The 26,069-nt window shown below is 48.7% G+C and overlaps 1 protein-coding gene across 49 annotated transcripts in view; it reads right to left on the bottom strand.

Annotated features, from left to right (window-relative positions):
- DST (dystonin) overlaps positions 1–26,069 on the bottom strand; it is a 488,220-nt gene that overhangs the window by 79,440 nt on the left and 382,711 nt on the right. For all 49 annotated transcript variants that reach the window (XM_084967821.1, XM_021098569.2, XM_084967788.1 and 46 more), the window contains 6 exons: positions 24,415–24,614; positions 22,015–22,510; positions 17,432–18,903; positions 6,299–6,460; positions 3,718–3,888; positions 526–692 (listed from right to left, as the gene is read on the bottom strand). In XM_084967821.1, coding sequence (XP_084823947.1) covers positions 526–692; positions 3,718–3,888; positions 6,299–6,460; positions 17,432–18,903; positions 22,015–22,510; positions 24,415–24,614 — 2,668 coding nt within the window. The remainder of the gene's footprint in view (positions 1–525; positions 693–3,717; positions 3,889–6,298; positions 6,461–17,431; positions 18,904–22,014; positions 22,511–24,414; positions 24,615–26,069) is intronic.

The raw sequence follows: 26,069 nt of genomic DNA, 5'->3' as shown, positions 1-26,069 counted from the left end.
GCCCATCCTGCCTTTGCCAAGGTCACGGCGCCCTCCCTGCCTCCTTCCCCAGCTGATTCCCACTCTTTCTGTTAAAATGCTCCCTGCCCCTGCTCTCTGCCTCCACAGCACCCTGTGTCCAGGTTTTGCTTTGAACCATCAGCACACTGGTCATTTCTCTCCAGCAACTAAAACCCTGCCAGGCTGCCCCCTGTCTGAGGGCAGAGATGCTCTGACCGGCTCACCCTGGATGGCCCTGCTCTGCCTGATGCACGACAGGCAGGCCAGAAAACTATCTTAGGAGTGAGTGAATGAGCCACCCCCGAGGGAAACACTTTCCTTCAAACAAAGAGGTGGGATATCCTTGGGGAGCTCGAGACAGGACCCTGAGGGGATGAGCAGGGAGGGGCCACTGCCCCACCTGCTGTGTTCACAAAACGCACTAAACAGGAAAGTAACAGCTGGAAGAACAGTACTACCGAAACACAAGACGTGGTATGAAAGCCCTTGCCAGCCCTCCTGGAAGCCTGGAGGCACTTAAGTTACCTGCTCTCAGCCTTACTGAGCAGCGCTTCCCACCGACTGCCCAGGAGGCTCAGCTGTTTCAAAATCTTTACTTTATCTGCAGGTTCCGCGGTGGCGGCAATTTTTTCTCCTTCCCGTTTGATTACCTCCACGGTGGACTTGCGGTCATCCAACAGCCTCTGGAGAAGCTGCAGGCAGAGTATGACAATGAAAAATATGAATAAATAGAACGGAAGCACAGGAATAACTGTATCCACGGGTAGAAAACACAGGCTAGGAACTTTGGACATGTGACAAAAATGATCTCGTGTGTGTGCACACGTACAAAAGCATCTGAGAAGTAGGACTGAAAAATACCCACTCATTTGTTGAATGCTTCATTACTACTGTGTCAGGCAGTGTGTGTGTGGGGGGGCATTTGGAAGTAAATAAAACTAATATGGATAAGGCCAGGAAACCATTCGAGATTAACTTGTGCTGCTCAGGGCAACTCCACTGCATCGAAAGCGCAAGATTCCCCACCACCGTAATGAAACGGGGATGCCCTAAATGCTCACTAATGATCCGCGCCACTGGGGCAGAAAAGATGGTTACAAATCGTTGCTGTTTCCAAAGCTTCTTCCCATGTTAAACAATGCACCACAGTCAAAGATCATCTTTCTCCCCTTCCCTGTTTTCCTGCCTGGGCCTGAAGGCAAAGCCCTGCATGTCACTAGATAAAAGATGCTCGGTGTTGGCTGAAGGGCATGGACAACACTGGTGGTGTCAGGTATGAAATAAAATTAATCAGTGAAAAACACAAAAAGCTAAAAAAACCGAAAAAACCCCCCACCACGCACCACAGACAGGGAGCCTCCTGCCCAGTTCCCAAGCTAATGAGGTTCAAACCAGAGGTTCTTGGCTCCTTTCATGAGTGAGAAGAGGCTCCTCAAATCCTTTATGAGGATGAAAACTAAAAAAGAGCCTTTAAATACCATCTCCACAGTGAACCGAGGGTGAAACCTGTCAGAAATCCCCACAGCTGGCTAAGTACGACCAATATTTCAGGATTTAGCAGCAGAAAAAAAAAATCCATTTAACCCTTCAAGAAGCCTAAAATGGAATATTTGGCTCAGAGAGCCAGAAACCAGGACTCCTTCCCTCCCATGAATCAAAGCAAGTTTGTGAGCAGCTGGGCTGTGGCCAAGCCCAGTGGGAAGCAGTGAGGAAGGCACAGGTCAATGAGATGCTACGGCGTAAGGAGTGGCTTCCTCAAGCTGAGCCTGACTGATGCTCCAGGACCAAAGGCACGGACGACGACCCAGAAGGAACACCTGGGAGGCTGTCTGCTCTTTCTCTGTCACTGCGAGACCAGGACCACGGAGCAGGAGGGGACAGGGGCAGGGTCCCAGAGGAGGGGAGGGACACCCTCCCCTGACGTGGGTCAGGGTCATTGGAACAGCAAAGTGTAACAGGTGGTTCAGGCAGTAAACACGACTGGGTGGTGACTTTGGGTAAATATCAACAGCAAAGCCCAAGCAATTAAGAAAGCAAAATCAACAAACAGGTTTTGTTGGCTAAACACTGCTGATTCACTCTGGGGGAATAATAAAGGTTTAAATTAAATCATTGAACGGTAGCAGTTATATTTAATACTATGTTATATTATGACATATTTATTATTATATATGACAAATATATACTTATATTGTTATTACAGACCACATATTATATATTGTCCTATTTTTTTTCTCAAAAATCAAAGAAATGCTATGTTTTTCCTGGCATGCTTCTTTAATCTGTACTGCTAAAGCTACTTATAATAATTTCCCAGTATGACAAAGATGTCAAAGAATTTTTAGAGAGCAGTACTGAATGTTAAAATAAAATTAAGCCTCTTTGTCCAGTCCCTTCTTTTTCAAGTTCCTGTATTTTCATTTTTTTTTTTTAGGCCCGCGCCCTCGGCATATGGAAATTTCCATGCTAGGGGTGGAATTGGAGTTGCAGCTGCTGGACTATACCACAGCTGCAGCAACTCGGGATCCAAGCCACATCTTCGACCTACACTGCAACTTGCAGCAACGCTGGATCATTAACCCACTGAGTGGGGCCAGGGATTGAACCCACAACCTCAAGGACACTATGTCGGGTTCTGAGCCAGAACAGGAACTCCAAGTTTCCATCTTTTTAAAGAGAAACCTTACCAACCCCCACCCTGCATGTTATTTCAAGTCATGACTGACAAATTAACACTGGATAGGTCACTCAATGCTCCTTAAATGAACACAGAAGTTGTACATGGGGTCCCACATAGTCACTGTCCCCTAAGGGGTGTGTTTCCAGTTGGGTCCTGTATTTGCAGCATCAAAGGACACAGTGGCAGGTTCCTGGCATATGTGAATCACCTCTGCCTTGTATAGGATGGACCATAAGAAACCACTCATATTAATCTATCAAAGAGGCGGAGTTCCCGTCATGCATGGCACAGGGGTTAACAAACCCAACTAGGAAGCATGAGGTTGCAGGTTCAATCCCTGGCCCCACTCAGTGGGTTAATGATCTGGCGTTGCTGTGAGCTGTGGTGTAGGTTGCAGACTCGGCTCGGATCCCGAGTTGCTGTGGCTCTGGCATAGGCCAGCGGCTACAGCTCCGATTCGACCCCTAGCCTGGGAACCTCCATATGCCGAGAGAATCAGCCCTAGAAAAGACAAAAAGACAATGAGTAAATAAATAAATAAATAAATAAATCTATCAAAGAGGCAACCGTAGATGGATCAACCCAACACGGAAGGAACAACGATGTTTCTGTGCAAAGTTGCCTTTTTGCTGAGCAAGGTGGGCCCGGCTACTCTATTTCTTAAATTGTGCACGTGCTGTCAAGTCCTAATTCTCATCTTCCTCCCCACCCCGTTTTACTTATCAAAGGCTAACGCATCACCACTTACTTGTCAGCTTTGTTCACTGTCTCTCCTTCCCTGGCCCTCCCTTCCCACTAAACCTTAAAACAGCAGTTTCTACTGTTTTCTTTGATGATGTCTTTCCAACCCCTGGGGCAACAGCTGACCTGTGGCAGATGGTCAATAAATATTTGTTGAATGACTAACAAAACAATGTATAGAGCCTGGATGACCAGTTAGCTAGGACACCCTGTTAATGTAAAGAGTCCCAAGGTCAAGTTTTCCCTCCTTATTAAGACCGAACATGAAAAAGAGCCCGGATGTTCTGCTGGCTTACCTTCTGCTCTTGGATCTGGGCCTTCACCACCTTGAACTCGGCTGACGGGGGCTTCTGATGGGCCACAAGTTCCTCGGTGTCCTCCATCCAGCTGAGCAGGGACTCCAGTGCGTCCTGGAACCTGCCACAGTGCAGTAGGGCCTCCTGCAGCTCGGCTGCCCGCTGGGCCACCTGTGAGGTGCCAGGGACCCATGTTACCTTCCTGTCCCTGAGACATGAAACCTGCCCACTGCCAGCACTTTGCAGGCTCACCTTCTCTTTGGGTCACAACTTTTCCTTTTCACTTAACATTTACCCAAAGCATTGACAGTGGGCAAGAGTCGGACGGAAAGCAGACAAACTTGGCCAGTAAGCCAAGGAGATAAGGTTGCCACCCCAACCAGTCCTTGCAAGAGGGGAGATCCTTTGAGACTTTGGAGTGTCCAATACATTCATGATTAGCAATGGATGGTTCCAATATCTAAAGGTCACTGAAAGAAACAATGCCTTTTTTTTGGGCCATGTCTGTGGCATGTGGAAGTTCTGGGGTCAGAGATCGAATCTGAGCCACTGCTGTGACAATGCCAGATCCTTAACCCACCAAGCCACCAGGGAACTCCCAGTGCCCTATTCATGTAGGAAAAAAAAGTTTTTTAAATCATAGTTGATTTACAATGACTTTGCTGTACAGCAGAAATTGACAGAACATTGTCATACCCATATATACATTCTTTTTATATATACATTCTTTTTTTCATGTTATCTTCTATCATGTTTCATCACAAGTGACTGGATATCGTTCCCTGGGCTGTACAGCAGGACCTCATTGTTTATCCATTCTAAAGGGACTAGTTTGCATTGACTAACCCCAAACTCCCCATCCATCTCATGCAATATTCACTTTTATCGTTACCCCTGGGATTTATACTTTTATTTTCCCCTGTTGAATATCAAGGTTTTAAAAAGACTGAGAGTCGGAGTTCCCGTCGTGGTGCAGTGGTTAACAAATCCGACTAGGAACCATGAGATTGTGGGTTCGATCCCTGGCCTTGCTCAGTGGGTTAAGGATCCGGCATTGCCATGAGCTGTGCTGTAGGTCGAATACGTGGCTCGGATCCCGCGGTGCTGTGGCTCTGGTGTAGGCCGGCGGCTACAGCTCCGATTAGACCCCTAGCCTCAGAACCTCCATATGCCGCAGGAAGCGGCCATAGAAAAGGCAAAAAGACACAAATAAATAAATAAATAAATAAATAAATAAATAGACTAAGAATAAAAAAAAAAAACCCAAAAACAACTATTATTGTAGAGAGAATCAGATCTGTTTTGCTGGGCAAAATAAGCATGAAGTATCCAATTAAATTCCCCCAGCTCCATGCTCTCGAGTGCTCTCTTGACAAGCCAGGGCCTTTGTCTCGCAGTCAATGGAGTCTCTGTGTCCTGCACAGAGATATCCGATCGCCCCTCTCAAAGGTCTTTTCTTTTTGGACTGAAAAGGTAGCTGGCAAGATCCTTTAAGCACCACGGAATAGATTTACCCTGACCCTGCATCCCAGCTGTTTCTGAGGAGCCCTGCAAAGCGAGTCGGACTTTCAAGAAGGGTGAGTGTCATTTAGAGGGGACCTGTGAAGATGTCAGTGGGGAACCCCCGCACCCCCAGGTGAGCATTACCAACTGGCAACACTTTCCTGACCACTTAGGCCTCGCTAAGGGCAGCCACTGTGCGTTGGCATTTACCTCCATAAGACATCAGAGCATCACTTTCCATCATGGACAGTTAGGAAAGGGTGGGATCCACATTTTGAGTACAATGATATTTGGGTTTAATGGTCTAGTCAGGTGGCAAACCCTGAGTCCCAGTGACAGAATGCAGCTACCTTCACCTCACCGTCTGGCCTATCACACACCATGAAGGGAGCTACTGACGTCTGACAATCAGACTTCACGGACAACGTCAGATTTCTGAGTTGTTTGGAAAATAAGTACATGATCTGGCCATAGGGAGCCCAGATCCCTCTGCGACACTGATTTGTGGAGCCAAGCAGCCCCTGTGTGCTCCCAGCCCAGGGCTGTGGGCCTGGCCTCCTGCCATACCAGCTGTACGGCGTGGTCCCCACTGTGGCGGTAGGGGCAAGGCGGCTGTCTTGCTCAGTTCGCTCCCTGCATGTACACCGCCTGCCGAGCCCAGGGGGCACCCAGCGCGGGCCGTGGGGTAAGCAGGTCTGGGGAAGCTTCACTGCTATTAACATGGGCGGTGGTCACAGCAAATGCCAGGGGATCACAATCCAGCGACTTGAAGACATAGAAACACATTACGGTGACCCAAGTGGGAGGGGCTCGGTTAGGTTGGGATTAACAGATACGCCCTGCTGTACACAGAGCAGATCATCGAGGAGGACCTACGGCACAGGATGGGATGGTGCTCAACACCGTGTAAGAACCTGGAGTGGAAAAGAACCCAAACAAGAACGAACGTGCACACACACACACACACACACACACCGGAAAGGCTGTGCTGCGCACCTGAAACTGACACGTCATTGTCAATCAATTTAAAAAAAGAGAACAATCCCCAGAAATGACACCACGGGGCTGCAGACGTCACCTTCTTGTTGAGGGTCTTCCACCGCGTGCTGGCACTGTCCAGGTCGTGCTCCAGGGCCTGGGTGCTGGTGCCCTTTGCCGCGCTCTGAATGAGGCCCTGGCCCAGCCAGTTCACATCCTGCTGCTTCACCTGCAGAGGCTCGATCTCTTCCTTTTGGAACACCTGCGGTTGGAAGAGCAGTAATCACAGGGATTATCCTACCTAACATCCACCAACTGCCAACATCTGTTCCATCGTTGGGTATTAATGATTAGACATAAAGGTGATTCTTAATGCTTATACATATGTTATGGCTACCTTACAAACGCCTGTGAGAAAGTAAAGTAAATTAGGTTCATGATATTATCAAAAGCACTCAGGAATCTTAAAGAATGAGTTTCCAAGTGGCCTGAATCAGGTTTACCCATAAAACCAAGAAAAGAGTATATGTGTCTTCTCCTTAGGGCTTTATCAGCACAGCAGCAAGAATCCCCCATCACTCCGATCAAACGCTCTTAGAACCACATGGAAAATGCAAAGGAGCAAAATGTTAAGATGGGCCCGAGATGGACCCTCCCAGGCAAGGATCCTTACAGGCTCTTCCAAGGACACTGGCTTCGAGCTAGAGAACGACTGCGAGGCTCAACCTCGAAGTGGGTGTGACTGTCCGGGTGATGAGGTGAGCCAGAGGGGCCAAACACAGGGACGGGGACAGAAAAAAGACGCAGCCCTGATCTGCAGTAATGTCAATCCCTACACATCCAGCCCCACTACATCATCAAGATGCCGAAGGGCCTGCAAGGGGCCCGGAGGGCTCGCCCCAGGCATCTGATCATAGGTCATCAGTGGAGCGACTCTGGTCAACCCGTGGTCACTGCCTGCACTGTCCAGCACGCTCCCCTCTTCCTCACCATCCTGCCGGACCCAGAGGCCCCACTGCCTGCAACCGGCAAAAGATCTAATTCATGTGACAGAGTAAAATGCAAGTTCCATACAAGCACCCATTTCTGTTCTCCTTACAGCAGTAGTTCTATACCCGAGACCTACCACAGGACCTAGCTTGAAACACGGACCTCATAATTATGTGTCGAATGAATATCAGTACAGAAAATTGTATTTATATCTTGAGGGGACAGTGATAACCCATCAATAGATAATAGTGGTGGCACATCAACTCTTTCATAGATAACACACAGTCTTTTTGGCTGAGCCTGCAACATGCAGAAGTTCCCAAGCCAGAGATCAAACTTGCACCACATCAGTGACAAACTGGCTCCCCAAGCCACTAAGCCACCAAGGAAATCCTTTTCTCTCTTTTTTTAAACAAATGTTTTTTAATATAGGTCTTGAAGGATGCCACAAAGGAAATAAATATTTAACTAAGGAAGGAGAGCTTCAGCTCGATATTAAGGTAAGACAAGGTTTGGGGCGCTGAGTCACTATGTAAATACAGCCACAGTCCAAGTGAATGAACAGTAAACAGAATATACGAAAACATAATAAAAGCAAATATCAAAATAGAACCTAAGAAAAAAATTACAGGCACAGCATGGAAAATACTTTTGAAAGCTGTCAAGGCTGCAAGAGACCAGCTTTCCAGACTCTGGCCCAAGCCCAGCACACCAGCTACTTCCGTGTTATGGTCTGAATGAGGAAATTAAGGAACAGCAAACATATAAATGATCATCTCTTCTGAAAGTCCCCTCTTATCAAAAAGCCCAAACTTCTTCTTCCAAGGAAGAGCCCAGAATTTCCACGCTGCCTAACCCTTTCTACACAAGGATACTAAATATAAGTCAATTACATGTAAACAAAGAATTCTAAGAATTCCCCAAATCAATGAAACGCCCCCCCAAACGCTTTTTCATAGTTTTTTAAAAAAGGCATTATTTACCTAATTAGTGAGGAGACCCTTATAGCAAGGCAGTAAAAGCAGAATTTGGTACTGTGATCTTACTTCTTTTCTGTACCACTTTCGAAGTTTCTATTTCTAAGAACTAAGAGCTGTAAATATGTTCTACTAGGTACAAAAAAAGGGGGGGGGAGGGGGACTGCTAAATTTAAATTCCAGGAATTTGTCTGGGATATACGAATTCAGGGGAAAAGTTTTATTCTTCCTCACAGCTAATTTTCAGGGCAATAATCAAACAAATTAAAATGTTCCAGTAAACTGCCTGAACCTCTGCTCTTGGTTTAAAAGAAATGAATTTCAGGGTCGCATATCAGAGCGGTTCGAGGTGTGTCTGTGGTAATTTTCTAAAATGCTCCCTCAAATACCTGAAAGGTTAAAAAAGAATCTATATACTCCTAAGAGTTTAATCACTTTCTACAAAGGCACTGCAAGATGCTTTACAGCAAAAAAGGACTTGGCGAAGCTTTCAAACCAGCAGGCCATTTAACTGATGCTCACAGGGAGGGCACGGCTGCGGAGAGCAACTAGTCCACAGACGATGGGTACTGCCCAAATTCCTTATCACTCAGGAACAAAACACCCAGGAAGACAGGCTCTCCCCAGACCTAACCCGTCGGGACACAGACTCAAGAGAAGCTTAAAATAAAATAAAATGACCTCTGAGGCAAAGTTTACCAGAAGAGCTTAGGAAAAGTACCAAAATAGCTGAACTTCACTCCAAGTGGGGAGAAAAAAATTACAGGCTTGACCCAACAACCTCTTCTTGTTAGGAGGCTGCACCCTTTACTTTCTTAGCTCCTGCACCCCTCCCAGAAAGGCCGGCACCCTAATGACTGCAAAGCACAGCACAGCAAATCCCTCCCACAGGCCGAGCCCCCGCGAGACCCTTTCCAGGGTGAAAAGCCCTCAAGGTGGCTGGAGCACTTCTCAGACCCCAACAAGATCATCCTGGCTTTGCACCTTCCTGACAAAGCCCTGCTCAAGCGCCATCAACCCAATGTAACTGCCCTTAAGTGGCGGGGTCTTAAACCACAACGGGGCTAAAAGCCTCAGGTGAATGGAGATGCCCCTCGGAGGCATTCTCAGCGAAGGGGGACAGCCACCCTCGCAGCATCAGGAGCAGGCCTGCCGACAGCTGGGGCTCATCAAGCTCCTCAAACGCCGCCCCTAATGAGTCTGTTGTCAGGACCAACTTATCAAGATCTGCCATCTCCTAGGGGATGAGTCAGATCCTGGATGGATCATTCATGAGAAACGCCGGAGGCCACCTGACAACAGAAGGACTTCCCAGAGTCACCAGTAATTACCTGAGCTGAGTGAAAGCCATTGCAGACGGGGTCCCACCGCCCTGCCTGGGTCCTTGTTTTTCTGGAAGCGGTCTTCCTTCCTACCGCTCTGGATTTGGGGGAGCACTGCCTATGGATCACCTCCACCTCTGGGGCGGAAAGGGGGGCCTCCGCGTCCTCTACATGTGCCGTGTTGGATTCCTCTGAATCATGCTGTGTCGGTCGCGGCAGGTGTTCCCCGAAACCTGTACCATCGCCATCTCCATCACCTTCCCCCAGATCTGCGTAAGGGGGGGCTGATTCCTGGGGCGAGGCACCCACACCCTCCCTACTTTGGAATTCTCCAGGTCCAGGTGTTTCTCCTCCTCCTCCGGGGTCAGAAATACACCTGTGTTCTCCCTCTTGTGTCGAAGCGAAGGGGTGGCCCTTGATAGAGCTGGCTTTGAGATCCCTCTGCGGGCAGCAGTTTGGCCCACGGCTTTCCTTCTGACCGCAGACACGCTGTGTTTCCGCGGGGAGGGAAACATCGTGGAAAATCATTTTGAAGGTTTCATCCAGGTGGGCACCTCTGCCTGACAGCAGCGGAATTTTCTGTTCGTTGACGGGACTAACAGAATAAAAGGGTCCATACTGCTCTGCTACGTGAGCATCCTGAGCAGAAGACAAGCTTCTAATGCGTGGTGGCGGGTCCCCGGTTAAAAGGCCCTGGTTTTCTTCCCTCTCCGCGGGGGGTCTGCAGCACCCCACGTCGCCCTCCTCCGACGTGAGAGAATTGGTCCCCCATCTGCACCTGCTGGCCTTGGGAACAGCATCTGACAGATCAGTAGGTTCAACAAAAGAGCTTTCACTTTTGTTTGCATAATCCATAAAATTGGCTGGGACAAACATTCGCCACGACCGTCTGTGCTCTTTTTTTTCGGCCTGACAGCGGGCCCTGGGTACTCCTGTGCTTCGGATGATATCACTATTGAGTTTGAGGGCATCAAATATCATCTTTTCATCCAGTTTGTGAGCCTCGCGGCCTCTGAGCTCAAACGCACTGGAAGAAGCCAGGGCCCCATTGGAGCACAGAGAACTGACCTCCAGTGTCCGGTGGCTGTAGGGTAAAGTCCGGTCGGTGAAATGCCTGGAAGACAGGCTCCCTTTGGAACCAGAGTCGATCTGCTCGTTCAGCCTGACGGTGTCGTAGATGGAGCGCTGGGGGACGTAGCAGTCCTCGATGTTGAGGTCCTCCTCCTCCCCACCCTTCCCCACACAGGGGGGATTCTGACGTAAACAGTCTGGTCTGCTCAGCGGCTTCCCCATTTCCAAGGCAGTTAAGGCAAATGCTGCAGCTCTCGATCCAGAAAGGAGGCAGTAAGGCCACGCATCTTGCAGCAGAGCTCACGGCTTCTCCACGGGACCATCAAGGGTCTCCAGCCCAAAGGTGCACCCCGAATGACACACGTCTTAAGAGACGAAGCATTTAAGGCCATCAGCAGGGCACCAGTGGAAATGCAACCACCCCTCCACTGGTTGTTTGAGAAGGATTCTCAAAAATAAAGTGCATCAAGGACAGAGATCTGTCCTTCTCCTGCCCCACGCCCCCAAGTTCCCTTTCACACACTCCAGAACACAGAAAAAAGAAAACAAATACACACTTAACGGTGGTTCAAACACTCAGAACGTTCTTTTGTCAGTCCATTTCCCTTGTTATTCTAATTCTGCGTCTGAGAGTTCCAGATTAAAATTTCCAAAGGAGCGAGCATCTCGATGGGCTGAATGTTCATTTCAGCGGCCCTCTGGCAAACTGGAACCCGCTTAAAGATGGCTTGCAAAACTCCATCCCTTTTATAAATAAACCAAGGTTCAGAAACTTAAAAGACAAACCGCGGCAACCATGTACTGTTCAGATGAAGGCACAGAACAAGTCTTCGGAGAAAAATAAGTTAAGTCAAGCGCTGCAAGAAAGTTAAAATTTCCTTTTACTCTTTTTGGGAGTAGCTATAAATAATCTCAATCCAAAAGGCAGTTTTTCTTCCCATATTAAGCTTCTTCGAGGCTATTCCCAACTATCCAAAGGGAGGGAAAATAGACTTTTGGACGGCCAGGCCAGCACAATCCAGCAACGGTTTAAAGTAAACAGAAAGCATGGTGGACTCTGAACTCCCCTTTTTTCAAAAAAAAAAAAAAAAAATCCATTTTCGGAGAGTTTTATCTGATCCTCCTTAAGACGACTTGTTCCACCTGAGGCAACTGCAGCCGAGAAGAACTCGGGGCTTCTTCCAAGGCGCGGGCAGCAGCAAGGAGGCCGGGGCTCCTCTGGCCGGGCCGGCGTCCCCGAGCCCGCGCGCTCCCCGGGGCGCATCTGCTCCGCGCGCCCCTTGCCACAGGGCCGGGGCTCCCGCTCCGCTGCTACGCACTCCCCAGGCCGGGCTCTGCAGGCATGGCCCCGACTCTGGCCCCGGCCCGTGAGCCTTTCAGGGGGAGGTGCCCCGAGGCTGCGCGCCGGCGAGGCCACCGCCCGCCGGTGACATCAGCGCCAGCCAGACCCCTCCTGGAAGGGGGAGCAGGCGGCTCGGGCTGGGCTCGGCTTGCAGACCTGCTCACCGGGGAGGGGAGGGGAGAGGAGGGCCGCCGGGGAGGGGCCAGCGAGCAGGGGCGGAAGCGACCCACGAATAGGACTAGGAACCAGGGACGGGGACCAGAGCTAGATCTGGTCACTGGGGAAAGCACACCCCAGCACGCTCTGGCGTGGACTCTCAGTGTTTGCTATCTGGATGCACAGTGCGTCTCCCTTCATCTCCCTTCCAAGTGGAATGCAGTGTCCTTCTTCCCCAAGCCCAAGTTCAAGGCGAGTCCACGATCCTTAAGGGTGCCGCACACATGTGAATATTACTAATAACCATGCAGTCCCCGTGGGTATGGCCAGGCTCAGGCAAAGATCAAGAGCAGTTAAGCAACTCTGGGTATAAGGAAACAAAATCACATCCACAGATTTTTATCTACTCAACAAACAGCCTATTAAAAGACTGAAAATAAATCTGGCAAGCCAAATCTTAGCCTTTGGGGGAGGGAGGGGCATTCATAGTTTTATTAAAAATAAGATCAAATCTATCCATTCTTTACGAAATAAGTACCAATGCCAGAATAGAAGACAGCAGGCAGATTTTCTTGCCTCAGTCTCACAAGATAATCATTTGGACATAAGTAAAACTGCTGACCCGAAGTGAAGACAGTTCTAGTAAAAACCGCAGTTCTAGTAAAAACCGCCGTATACTTTCTCTGATGACTTTACAGGCAAGAGGAGGGGAGGAACTTTCGTACTGTTCATGGGAGAGATTATTCCCAAATGATTTTTATAAACCTAAGAACGGAATTTAAAAAAAAAAATCTATCTCCAGACACAACTCTGTGGGTAACATACCCACTCAACAAATTATTGAATGCCCCTCAGTAGGTGGCCATGATTAAGTTGGAAAAAAATATGTATAGCCATCTCTAAGGGAAAAGATCCATAGCAATACGATTATGCTGTGGCTCTCACCACGTCAATGCCCACTTTTCATAGCCAAGAAGTACTTCAACAAGCCCTGGATCCTGTGGTGTCTGAGCACACAGGCTGTTCTGACCTGCAGACTATAAGACAAAGAAAAAACGTGCCTACAGTTATCACGTATGAATGGTCAGGCACTAGGCAGGAATTAGCAGAGACTAAAGACCTGCCTGCCAACCTCCACTATCTTGACAGGTAAGAAAGCTACTTATTCATAGCTATGGGCATAATAAAATTTCCATGGAATGGGCAGGAGGGTGTTCCTTGAAACATCCTGAGACCCTCACAGAACCTTTCACAGGGAAGAATAGCCCTCATTCAGCCCACCTTAGGCTCTAACTCTGGGTCACTAGTTCTATTCCATTCTATTCTATGCCATGTCATGCCATGCCAGTAACCTCACCATTGAGGTGAAGAGTACACCTGTAAAACTGCACAGATAATTCATTCATAAGTTCAACCGTCCATCACACAGGGCTCACTACCTGCCCACTGGCACGGTGAGCCCTCGCCGGTGTAGAGAGAGGCAGCGCCTCCTCTCCTGCACAACGTCAAGTGGAGAAGACGGAGCAGAGGGTGGGTGCAGTACGGCTGGGAAGCAGGAAGTGCCCTGGGAAAATGCCCTGTAAGGATGTGCCATGATTAAATTACTGTGGGCCTATTTTATTAAACAGATTTCAACTAACACTACCAGTGATGATCCCAACAGATTCTGATTCGAGGTGGAATGTGTACTATTAATGCCCTATTGGTGTTTATGGCAGCAACTTGTATATTTATCTTGTTACCCAGAATCAGATTCCAAAGACCTCTCTGGATGACAGAAAAGAACTCGTACGCAGGGCAGAACTGGACTGGTTTATCTTTTCTTCCTAAATTTGGTTTATTTGACTACTTGAAATGCCTCCGTCTTTAGACGTTTTAGTCCAGGGACTATTATTTACAAATAGGGGGAAAAATGCTCCAAATGGTTGAAAAACGAGGGTAAACTAACGCAGAAGGTGGCACCAACCTCTTTTCAGAAACTTGGGACAGCTTTCACTGACTCAGGCCTTGGGCTCAGAAGAGCATTTGTTTTCAATCATGATGTTTGGGTTGGGATTAAACAGGAATTAATTGTATCCTTTCCAGGATGCTGACTGCTATGTCTTAGGTTAAGTTTTAGGGGGAAAATGAGGGGCACTCAAGCAGTCTGTCTCACCTAGTTATTTAAACTGGGTAATGGATGATTTAAATCCATTAAGCTCCCCCTCCTGAGTATAAGGCACCCCCTACCGAGTAACTGGATAATAGCTCTGAAGCTTCAGAACTGCTCTGAAAAAACTGATCCATGGCATGAGGTTAAAGCCACCAGACAGAGAGCAATGTCACATTGCATTAGTCAACAATGAAAGTTCAAAGTCAACAATGAAAACAGAGCCAGCCCTCCAGAGCTTTTCTCTTTCATTTTGGGAAGCTATGCAAGAGCCAGCAACGGGTTTCTTACTCAATACTAATTAGTCCACTTTGGGAACACTGTTTTAACAATGTTTAAATCTTCCTAAAACATCATGTCAAAACTCTCATTCCACCCAAGCGTTCATGCCGAGAAAAATGAGATTAAGGCCTGAATTGATGATTTCATTCAAGAAGGACGGAACCACTAAGAAGAGGAAATGTTTGGTTCCCTTTGGCAGTGGTGGCGCTGGTGGTCACTGTCCCCCACACGGCATCTACGGATCTGTTTCCAAGACAACCTCACACACGCTCCTCTCTTCTTATCATCAGCAGCCGGCTTAACAGAACACGTTCCCAAGTGAGTGTCCCTGGCATTCTGGATGAAAACAAACCAACCATGGCCCGAATCTCGGGCCACTCAACTCGGTCGACAGCTGAGATGATTTGACAGTGTCCCCGAGAACACAGAAGATGAGCAACGTGATGAATAACGGGAATGCAGAGACCACCTTCTATCCACCGACATCTCCAGGCTCTGACAGTCACAACCCGTGGGACCTTGGCCAAGTCGCTTCCCTTCCCTGGGCCTCGGCTCCCTTTCAGGAAGATGGGGGTAATAACAGCACCCCACTCTCAGGACTGCGAATAGGATTACAGACAGTCTAGAGTCACGCTTTACACATAGAAAGCCCACAGTAAACCTTAACTGTCTGTGACTTTTTAGAACATGCACGTGTAAGCACGTGTAGGTGCACGCACACACACGCGTGCACACACCCCACCCCATCCCCGATTTAGGGACTGTGTAAGCTACCGTCTTTATTAACCGCAACGGTATTGTTCTTTTGGACCTCTGGGGCTGGACCATACCAAGTGCATCTTGATGACTGTCCACTAGGACGGGTCTCAAGACACAGATGGGGGGTCGTGAATTTCATTAAAGTCAGTCAACTCCTTCCAAAGTGATCAGAGACCAAACAAACACAGCATGCTCTAAGTGACTTATTTTATCTTATTTATTTTGCTTTTTAAGGCCACACTCGAGGCATATGGAGGTTCCCAGGCTAGGGGTCAAATCCGAGCTATAGCTGCCGGCCTACGCCACAGCCACAGCAACGAGGGATCCAAGCCATGTCTGCGACCTACACCACACTGAGTGAGGCCAAGGATCAAACCTGCATCCTCATGGATACTAGTTGGGCTTGTTTCCACTGAGCCACGATGGGAACTCCCTATAAGTGGCTTATTTTAGAAGACCCGGTCACTTTATTTTTTTTCACAATCAAATAAAACAATCTCTGTAACCATGAAGGGTAATGACGCTTCTGTAGTGCTTTTCAGTTTGCCAACACTTTCAAAGCATCGGTGAGAGAGCCCTCCATGCTCTTGCTTCGGCCTCCTTTCCAGAGAATTCTCCACAAGCAGAGCCATGCTGTCCCCGGTCCTCAGGCCTGGGGACCCAAGAAGAACATCCACCAGCAGTGGCACCAACACTCTTCCTTTGGCCTGTGTTCCTACAAGTACTTGACGCCATGCGGTGACAAGGAGGCCTGCTCTTTTTTAGCACAAAGTCACAGAGAAATGGCAGTGCCACGCGAAGGCAGCGGGCATGCTCAACTTTCATCAGGCCGAAGCCCACCTCGTCACTGTCACGAAAGCCCTCAACCTGTCAGAAAATTCCAGAGACTCGCTCCTGAGGGCTCCCTACCTTCCAAGCAGCAACTGCCACAGAACTCTGTGTTTCTAACAGAGAATTCTCTCCCGTGAAATCTTTATTTTGCGTGAAGTTTGACAGAGTAATGAAGGAAGTCGATGGGGATGCAGCTTCCTTCACCCTCGAGAATCAAGACCTAAATGCAGAACCACGGGTTATGCCCTGAAGGACCTGGACTTCCAAGGCCTTACAGACAGTGACACAGAAGAGGAAGAAGAAGAAGCTACGGCGAAGTTATTTTTTGAGATTCGGTCACCTAAAAATAATGTCACGAAGGAGAAGGAAAGAGGGTGTCAGATACAGCAGCACAGGATTGGGGCATCTGCTCAAGTCCTATCATTTCTCCCGGAAAACGACTTGTGTCTCTGCCAATTCCGTTTCTCTCTGATTCTATCTGATGCTTCCTGGGCGGGTGGTGGGCCTTGGCAGCAATCAGTCTTTACTGGGAAGGAAAAAGTACCTCCTGGACGGAATGGGACCCCATCGACCCCACAGGTCCCCGAGAACCCCATGCGGCAAAGGCTTGGTGCTCAGGACCGTCCCTGAGTGGGGGACCTGCTTCTGACCCAGTCGGGACGGCAGTTCCACACCCACACCCTGGGCGGGTCTGCATCACTGACACTGATCCTGGCTCCTGGCTCCCCCCGCCGGCTTCCTTGAGCATCACTGGGTACCCCTGATGGGAGACCTTTCTTGGCCCCAAGGTGCTCACTGTCCCTTTAGAAAGAATTTACTTCCAACCCTCTGGGGCCTGCGCCCAAGATCTTTGTTTTCTAAAACCAGGATTACATCAGGGAAGTCTCCTCTGCCTTTTAAAAGAGGAAATTGGGCAAGAAATTCAGAGGGATAAAAAGACTATAAAAAAAGGAAAAAGTGGGAAAAGATGATCTATCATTCACTGGGAAAGAGAACGCTGGGAGACAAACGCGACAAGAACAGCCCTTTTCTGTGACGGACCAGCCTCGGCCGTAGAGCTCAAAACATGCTCCTGGTCCCCCTAGAGGTCAACTGTGAGTGACATTAGAAACAGACGCCGGCCTTCCAAGCACCCCTGGACCTCCTAATGCATCTCAGTCCTCACCCAACACAAGGACCCAAATCCCCAGTTGGTGTGGATCCACCCCACGTGCCTGGACAATAGCCCCACAGATGCTCATTCAAGCCCTGAGTGGCCATCCGGCTGGAAGGCGCTACAAGATGGCCCACCTCCCTCCCCATCAGCGATGCCTTTTAATAACAGACACGCTCCGTGCAAGGAGGCACTCCCTACCTTGAACACCTCAAGCTGCTGGTTGATCGCCTCCGTCTCCATGCCTACAGGACCTTGCGACTCCTCGTGCTCTTCAGCGTCCTGGAGCAGAGTGCAGAATTCCTTCAGTTTGCTGTAGAATTCTTCCAGGCGTGCCACGGTCCCCAGGACCTGCTCTTCCCGGGCTTGGGCTCGGTCCCGGAGCTTGTTGCACTGTTTGCTTAAAGCCTCCAGGTCCCGTCGGATCCCCACGAGGTCGGGACAGGCTTCCTCAGTGGCCAGCATCATCTTGCACGTCTTGTTGGCGTTGGCGTTGCTGGCGATGAGGGCTTCCAGTTTCTTCAGGAAGGCTTCGATAGCCTCCTTTTGCTTCTGCAGGGTTTCCCCATCCCTTCCCACTGGCGCCATGCTATCCAGCTCATCATCGAACTCCGCGAACTGGGAAAACATCTCTCGGATGGTGTTCTGGAAATGCCCGATGCCCTGAAGCTTGGTTTCTAAGAAGGAGCACTTTTCCTCCACCTGCTGGCTGAGGGCGCTGTGCTCCTGGGCCAAGCTTTCCGCCTGCAGTAAAACCTCGGAGGTGCCCCCTGGGTCCGAGGCCCCGGCCACCAGGTCCTTGGCGAGGCCCTGGGCCAGATCCACCTGGGGCCTCAAGGTCTGAAGTGCCTTCTGCTGCGTCTGCAACATGGTCAGGGACTTGCTGCTGTGCGCCTGGGGCCCCAGGGACTCGAGTCCATCCAGCTGTTCCTTGGCACCCTGAAGCTGCCTTTGGGCTTCTTTGGAAACTTCCTGAAATTCTTTAAACTTCTGGGCCAGGCTCTCCAGAGAGAACTTCTTCTTGTGCACTTGCTCAGTGACCAGATCCACCTTCTGGACCAGCGCATCTTTCTCCTCGGCAACCCCCTCCCTGTCCGCCTCGCACACACTGAGCAGGCTGCTGGCTGCGCCCTCCAGCTGTTCCACCATCCCAAAGTGCTGGTCCATATCCTTCTGCAGAGACTTTAACCGGCCAAGAGAGGTCTCCATCTCAGCAGGGTCCAGGCCAAACTTGATTTCCTCCAGGCTATTCTGACATCTGTCAATCCATGGCCGGAGGCTCTCCACGTGCTCTTTGAATTTGAGGGCTTTCTCCAGGGAATCCTTGACTCTGTCTTCTCTTTCTCTCACCAGCTTGTTAAAGCCATCCCAGTTGGTTTTCATCGTGTTCAGTTGTGACTGCAAGGCTACCTTCTCAGCCCCTTGTGTTTTGAACAACAGATTTTCACCCTCCGCGATGGTTTTCTCATAAATGTGAGACTGAGCGGTCAGCGTTCTCCTGAAGTCTTTCTGATCTTTAATTAGCGACTCCAAGACCTCGAGTTTGGCGGATATGGGAGGAGCCTTGCTCTGCTCTTCTTTCTTCGTCTCCAGCCATGTCTGGAAATCTCTAGACATTTGCTGGAACTGATGAGAGCTGGCACAGGCTGACTGAAGGTGCTGGACGTGGTTTTCTAAAAAGGAAATCACAGAAATGTTTCGTTTACCTCCAAATGTGGGATTAACCTGTGAAAAGCCAAGAGAAAAACCACCAAATCCGTGTACGGTCTGATGGCCAAGGCCATCAGCACTGATCTGAGACCTGCCAGAGAGCTTAGGTTATGGACAAAGCGGGAGAAGGACAAGGGGTGGGCATTCCAGCAAGAAAGAGACCAGGAGGCTGGACGCCAGCCACCTCCACAGCCCAGCGTGGGGACGTGACCCTGGTCAATCCACCTCTTATCAAATGTGGCTTGATAAAATCACCTGTGTGATTTTCACCTGTCACGGAGGCAAATGTGGCTTGATCAAATCACCTGTGTGATTTTCACCTGTCACGGAGGCAACATGAGACAGCTCATGGCAACCATGTGAGCCTGGATCCCAACTCAGCCTTTCCAGAGCTGGAGGGCTGGGGCCAATGATGCACCCTCTAAGCCTTGTTTAGCATCATGTTCTCAAATGTGACTTAGCAACGCAGAGAGACACGAGGTGGCAAGGAAATGATGGGACATCCAGTAACGCTCTGAGCTGAATGCCTGTCACGAAAAGTCTTTCTCTATAACCATCCTGATCATAATAACTAATATTTATTATCAATATCATGTCATAATCAAGGAGTAAGCATGAAACAGTTGCTCTGATCAGTAAACAAATGCAATCAATTATTAAAAATTCAAAAAGATACATGCACCCCTATGTTCATCACAGCACTGTTCATTATAGCCAAGACATGGAAACAACCTAAATGTCCATCGACAAAGGAATCGAGAAGATGCGGTACATACACACAATGGAATACTACTCAGCCATAAAAAAGAACAAAATCATGCCATTTGTAGCAACATGGATGCAACCAGAGATTCTCAAACTAAGTGAAGTAAGTCAAAAAGAGAAAGACAAATACCGTATGCTATCATTTATATGTGGCATCTAAAATATGGCACAAATGAACCTATCTATAGAACAGAAACAGACTCACAGACATGGAGAACAGACTTGTGGTTGCCAAGGGAGTGGGGGTGGGTGGAGAGGGGAAGGGGATGGATGGGGAGTTTGGGGTTAGTAGATGCAAACTATTACATTTAGAGTGCATAATCAATAAAGTTCTACTGCACAGCACAGCCAACTCTATCCTTTCTCTTGGGATAGAGCAGGATAGAAGATAATATGAGGAAAAAGAATGTACATATACATGTATGACTGGGTCACTTTGCTGTACAGCAGAAATTGACCCAACATTGTAAATCAACCCTACTTTGGTAAATAAAAAAATATTTTTTAAAAACCCTGAACTGAGTGCCTGTGTTACGTTGCAACAAACACAGCAGCCAACTTGCTCTCTCCCCTGGCCAGCCCTTCTCGGGCCAAGGAAGTCCCTGCTGCCTCAGTGATGCAGAGCAGTGGCTGGAAAGAAACGCATGGTAACACTTCTCTCCCACGTGTTTCTACGGAAAAGCTGCTGTGACGGAGCCAGAACTGCTGACAAGAAAATAATGCCTGACCTTTCGAATAACTGTACTCATCTCCTTTTCTGGTGAAACAAGACTGTGTCACAGCAGAAGTGTTTACATCTTTAAAAACCAATTTGGAGAGTTCCCTGGTAGCTCAGTGGGTTAAGGATCTGGCACTGTCAATGCTGCAGCTCAGGTTGCTGCTATGGTGCAGGTTCAGTCCCTGGCCCTGGGATTTCTACATGCTGCAGGCATGGCCAAAAATAAAATAATAACAAAAAAGACGAATTCGGTTTTTAAAAAATTTCTTTTTTTTTTTAGGGCTGCACTTGACGCATATGGAAGTTCCCAGGCGAGGGGTTGAATCAGAGCTACAGCTGCTGGCCTACACCACAGCCACAGCAACGTAGGATCCAAGCGGTGTCTGCAACCTACACCACAGCTCACGGCAACAATGGATCCTTAACCCACTGAGCAAGGCCAGGGATTGAACCTGCAATCTCATGGTTCCTAGTCGGATTCGTTAACCAACTGAGCCAAGACGGAAACTCTCTAAAAAAATTTCTTAATAATTGAAATACAGTTTGACTTAATAATGTTATTAATTTCTGCTGTATAGCACAGTGATCCAGTTATACAGTTATGTGTATATATATACATTCTTTTTTCCTTTTTTCATAGGGCTGTACCCGTGGCATATGGACGTTCCCAGGCTCGGAGCTGAATTGGAGCTGCAGCTGCCGACTGACACCACAGCCACAGCAACATCTAAGCTGTATCTGTGACCTACACCACAGCTCACAGCATTGCTGGATCCTTAACATATGGAGCAGAGCCAGGGATCCAACCTGCTTCCTCATGGGTACTAGCTGGGTAGTTGGGTTCTTTACCTCTGAGCCACAAGGGGAGCCCCACATTCTTTTCCATTAGGTTTTATCCCAGGATTTTTTTTTTTTTTTGTCTTTTTGCCTTTTCTAGGGCCACTCCCGTGGCATATGGAGGTTCCCAGGCTAGGGGTCTAATCAGAGCTGTAGCTGCCAGCCTACGCCAGAGCCACAGCAACTCGGGATCTGAGCCGCGTCTGCGACCTACACCACAGCTCACGGCAATGCCGGATCCTTACCCACTGAGCAAGGCCAGGGATCGAACCCGCAACCTCATGGTTTCTAGTCGGATTCATTAACCATGTGCCACGACGGGAACTCCCTAGGATTTTGAATATAGTTCCCTGTGCTGTACAGCAGGACCTTGTTTATCTACTGCTCCCAAATTCCCGGTCCATCCCACCTACCCCCTCACACGCCCCCTCCCTCACCTTGGCGACTGTAAATCTGTTCCTATGTCTGTGAGTCTGTAGAAACCAATCTGGACTACTTGAAATTTCCACGGGCCAATAGGAAGTGGACTTGGCCTACACCTGGTCCCCCATCATCTGTGCAGACCCCCCAGTGCTGTGTGTGTCTGTGAGGCCAGATCTGCCCTCTTCTCGGCCATAACTGCCTCCTTGCAGCATGTACCCCTCACCATGGGCAGGCTCTCTTTAGGGGCCTCGTTTACCCGACAGCTTGGACACAGGCAGTTCACTGACCCCCTTTTCTGGGAAAGATGTGCGTTAAAAGAAGACACACAAACCTGCTCTTTGTTCAACATCCTTAAAGGACTTTACGATGCCTTCGAGCTGCCGACCGAGCTCTGCTTTCAAGTACTCCTCCCTGACCAGGGCTGACAGCTCCTCGCACAGGGCCTGGGCCACCCGGATTTGCTTCGATTCCTGCTCGATCTCCTGCTTCACTTTCTGGGCTGTTTCCAGCTGCTGGTTCATGGCGTCGGGGGTGGCGCCCCCAGCCGCCTTGCTGCTGAGTTTCTCGTCCACATCGGCCAGCTTCTCGGCCAGGCGTCTCAGCAGGCTCTGATACTGGGTGCTCTTCACGATGGCCTGGTCGATGCGCTCACATCTGTCCTTCAGCTGTCCCGTGAGGCTGTCCCACTTCTGGGTCACGGCTGCCAGCTGCTCCTTTACGACCCCGTGGAAGGCAGGGTGCTCCCCGGGTCTGTTCAGGATGCTCTGACCAGCCGCTGTGAGCTGTTGGTACTGAGGCTTCCTGGTCTCAAACTCCTGCAGCAGAATCTAAGGTGAAGCGGGAACGTGGAGAAGCAAACACGTGTGATCGGATGATGAATTACAGAGAACGTCGCTTTACGTCTCTAAGCAGACAGAACTGGTAGTTATTTATCTAGGATTTATTTATTCTTGCTTTTTGTTACTGTTATCCTGGTGTTCATTTCCAAGGCAATGAAATCATCATAAATGAATCTGAGGTGTGACAGTGCCTGGCATAGGTCACATTTTGTCTAAAATAATATCTCCCCCAAAGAAGGAGAAAAAAAAGAAGAAATATTTTTGGTAGTTGCAGGAAAGGAACAAAAATTCACGTACGGATTTTCACATACAAAGGGCAACACTGCTTTTACACAATTCACATCACACTAACACCAAACCTGACTTTTCCTACGTGTATTTTTCTTTTCTGTTTCAGCTGCCTGCCTAATAGCATATGGAAGGTCTCACGCTAAGGATCGAATTCGAGCCGGAGCTGTGACCTATATACACCACAGCTGCAGCAACATTGGGTCCTTCACTCACTGCCCCCGGCCAGGGATCAAACCAGAGCCTCCACAGAGACAAGCCAGATCATTAAGCCTCTGGGCCATGGCGGGAACTCCTTCTATTTTCCTTTTTATAGGATTTTTAAAAAATGCTCTATAGCATTTCCACCCCAAAGGAAATGATAACATTAACCCATGGTGTACTGATTACAAAGGCTCTTCTTAAACATATGACTGATGACTACCGTCTTTACTGTAATGATTTAGCCAATAAATCATGTGGCTTCGAGGGGGCGGGCTCATGCCAACTCTTACTATAAAATGAATGACCTCAAAATGTGCTTCTTTGAGGATAAGATGTGATCCATCTCGGGGAGACTACAGACAAGTTCTCCCTCAATGTGTCTTTCCATCTGTTGTTTTCACTCTGCTCAGATGAAGAGCATATAAGACTAGTTACAGGTAACTGCATGTGGCTCAATGACCAGGACTGACCTGTATTTGCAGAGTATGGATTGGCCTCCCGGCTGATCCATCAGCAGCACAGAAAGAAAGCTCACTGAAACCACAGCGGAGCCCCTGCGATTTCGTCTGACTCACATTTTATGCATCGTCCCCCCCTTGCAGATTTATCCACTTATAATCAGAGGAGTCTAAGTAAACCAGCCCTCCAGGTTTCAAGGGTCCTTCTCTGCTTCCCTAACTCTTTCCTCTCGTCTCTTTCTGTCTCTCCCCGCATGTGGGCTGTATTGCATGATCTTTATATGTTTCACTATCTACTACGGCAATCGAAATGAATAAAACCTCAAAGGAGTGCTGTCTAAACAATAAAAAGCATATACCAGTTTCTCATAAAAATGTGAAAACTTACGCAATCACATTAATACTTCAAAGAGGATCCTCTTTAACAGGGTCTGCACATCCGCCATGTGGCTGAAAGGACCATGGGACCTGACCATCCGTGGGCTCGGGGGACGACTCAGGGATGCTCTGCAGCATCCTTTGGTTCTCTGGGAGGGTCCCACCAGCCTCAGGATGGTACCCTATGGGCCCCGGACACATTACAAACACAGTTCAAGCGGGGCAGCACACATGCTGTCCATGCTCGTGTATTTATTTACTTATTTTTGCTTTTTAGGACTGCATCCGAGGCAGATGGAAGTTCCCAGGCCAAGGGTCGAATCAGAGCTGCAGCCGCCAGCCTACGTCACAGCCACGGCAACACCAGATCCGAGCCATGTCTGCAACCTCCACCATGGATCATGGCAACTCCGGATCCTTAACCCACAGAGCGAGGTCAGGGATCAAACCCATATCCTCATGGATCCTAGTCAGAATGGTTAACCGCTGAGCCACAAAGGGAACCCCATGCTCGTGTATTTATCATGAAAACATCTGCTAAGTCAGGAAAACCTCACCACTCACCTGCACCTGTTGCCTCTGTGTGTTGAGCATATTCGGGTCAATCGACAAGGGCCCGAGGACACTGACCATCAGTTCTTTTTCCACAAGCCACTGCTTCAACTGAGCCTCTATGGTCTGGAACTGGGTTAGATTATTTGATGATTCTTCCAGTTTTTGCTGTCTTTCAACAGTAAACTGATTGAGATCTTGCCACTTAGAATCTAAGGGGGAAAAAAAAAGTCTGAAACTGGTGTTTGGTTCTTTTTTTTTTTTGTCTTTTTGCCTTTTCTTGGGCTGCTCTCGCGGCATATGGAGGTTCCCAGGCTAGGCGTCTAATCGGAGCTGTAGCCGCCAGCCTACACCAGAGCCACAGCCACAGCAATTCAGGATCTGAGCCACGTCTTCGACCTACACCACAGCTCACGGCAACGCCGGATCCTTAACCCACTGAACAAGGCCAGGGATCAAACCCGCAACCTCATGGTTCCTAGTCGGATTCGTTAACCACTGCGCCACGACGGGAACTCCGGCGTTTGGTTCTTATATACTTAACACAACTGTATCTCTGAAGATGGCAGGACAGGACTCCAAACAACTCACCAAGGCTGTCATGCCATCTGATAACTCTCCTTACAGCTGGTTAAAGCCTAACCTAAGAGATAACTAACTGCATGTAAGGATCCAGATTTTATGGTCCTGATGATTGTGTGTCAACCGAAGAAAAGTAAATCTGAATCTGACTTTGGAAGATGCTGTAAGATTGTGGGCTATTCCTGAGAGGCTTCCTTCCTTCTAGAAGCCCTTCAACGTCTGTTTATTCGTCTAGGACTGACCCACGAGAACAAGCAACAGCCGTCTTTTGCTTTAATAACAAATCTTCAATGGTTTTTGGAATGAGCAAACCCCAGACCTCTGTTGGGAACCACCTCCTCGGGATGGTCGGGGAGACTGATGGCATGAAGCAGGGGCTACACGGGACCCAGGAGGGGCTCGGTGGGGGAGGAGGGAGCCCACCTTTTCCAGATGAATAAATGAAAGGGACTATCTACACGAAAATATACTAAAGCATAAAAATTAGAAGCACCAAAAACCTAGTAAAAAACCACAATAAAAATACATGATACTCAAGGCACAGCATTGTATTAACCAGTATGTACTTTCTTCATAAAAATAAGTACATGTGGAGTTCCCGTGGTGGCGCAGTGGTTAACGAATCCGACTAGGAACCGTGAGGTTGCGGGTTCGATCCCTGGCCTTGCTCAGTGGGTTAACGACCCGGCGTTGCCGTGAGCTGTGGTGTAGGCTGCAGATGCGGCTCGGATCCCACGTTGCTGTGGCTCTGGCGTAGGCTGGGGGCTACAGCTCCAATTCGACCCTTAGCCTGGGAACCTCCATATGTTGCGAGAGCGGCCCAAGAAAATGGCAAAAAGAAAAAAAAAAAAAAGTACATGTACAAAATGGAGTACTACTTGGCCATAAAAAAGAACAAAATCATGCCATTTGCAGCAACATGGATGCAACTAGAGAGTCTTGTGCTAGGTGAAGTAAGTTAGAAAGAGAAAGACAAACACCAGATGATATCACTTATATGCAGAATCTAAAATATGGCACAAATGAACCTATCTATAGAAATAGAAACAGGAAGACATGGAGACCAGACTGTGGTTGCTGAGGGG

This window comes from Sus scrofa, chromosome 7 (genome assembly GCF_054392235.1).
Source record: "Sus scrofa isolate SSC_HxYL_T2T_F1_AM1 chromosome 7, Sscrofa_HxYL_maternal_Yorkshire_Landrace_v2.0, whole genome shotgun sequence".
NCBI classification, from domain to species: domain Eukaryota; kingdom Metazoa; phylum Chordata; class Mammalia; order Artiodactyla; family Suidae; genus Sus; species Sus scrofa.
Note: the sequence above shows the minus strand (reverse complement) of the source record. Positions and strands in the feature narration are given on the sequence as shown.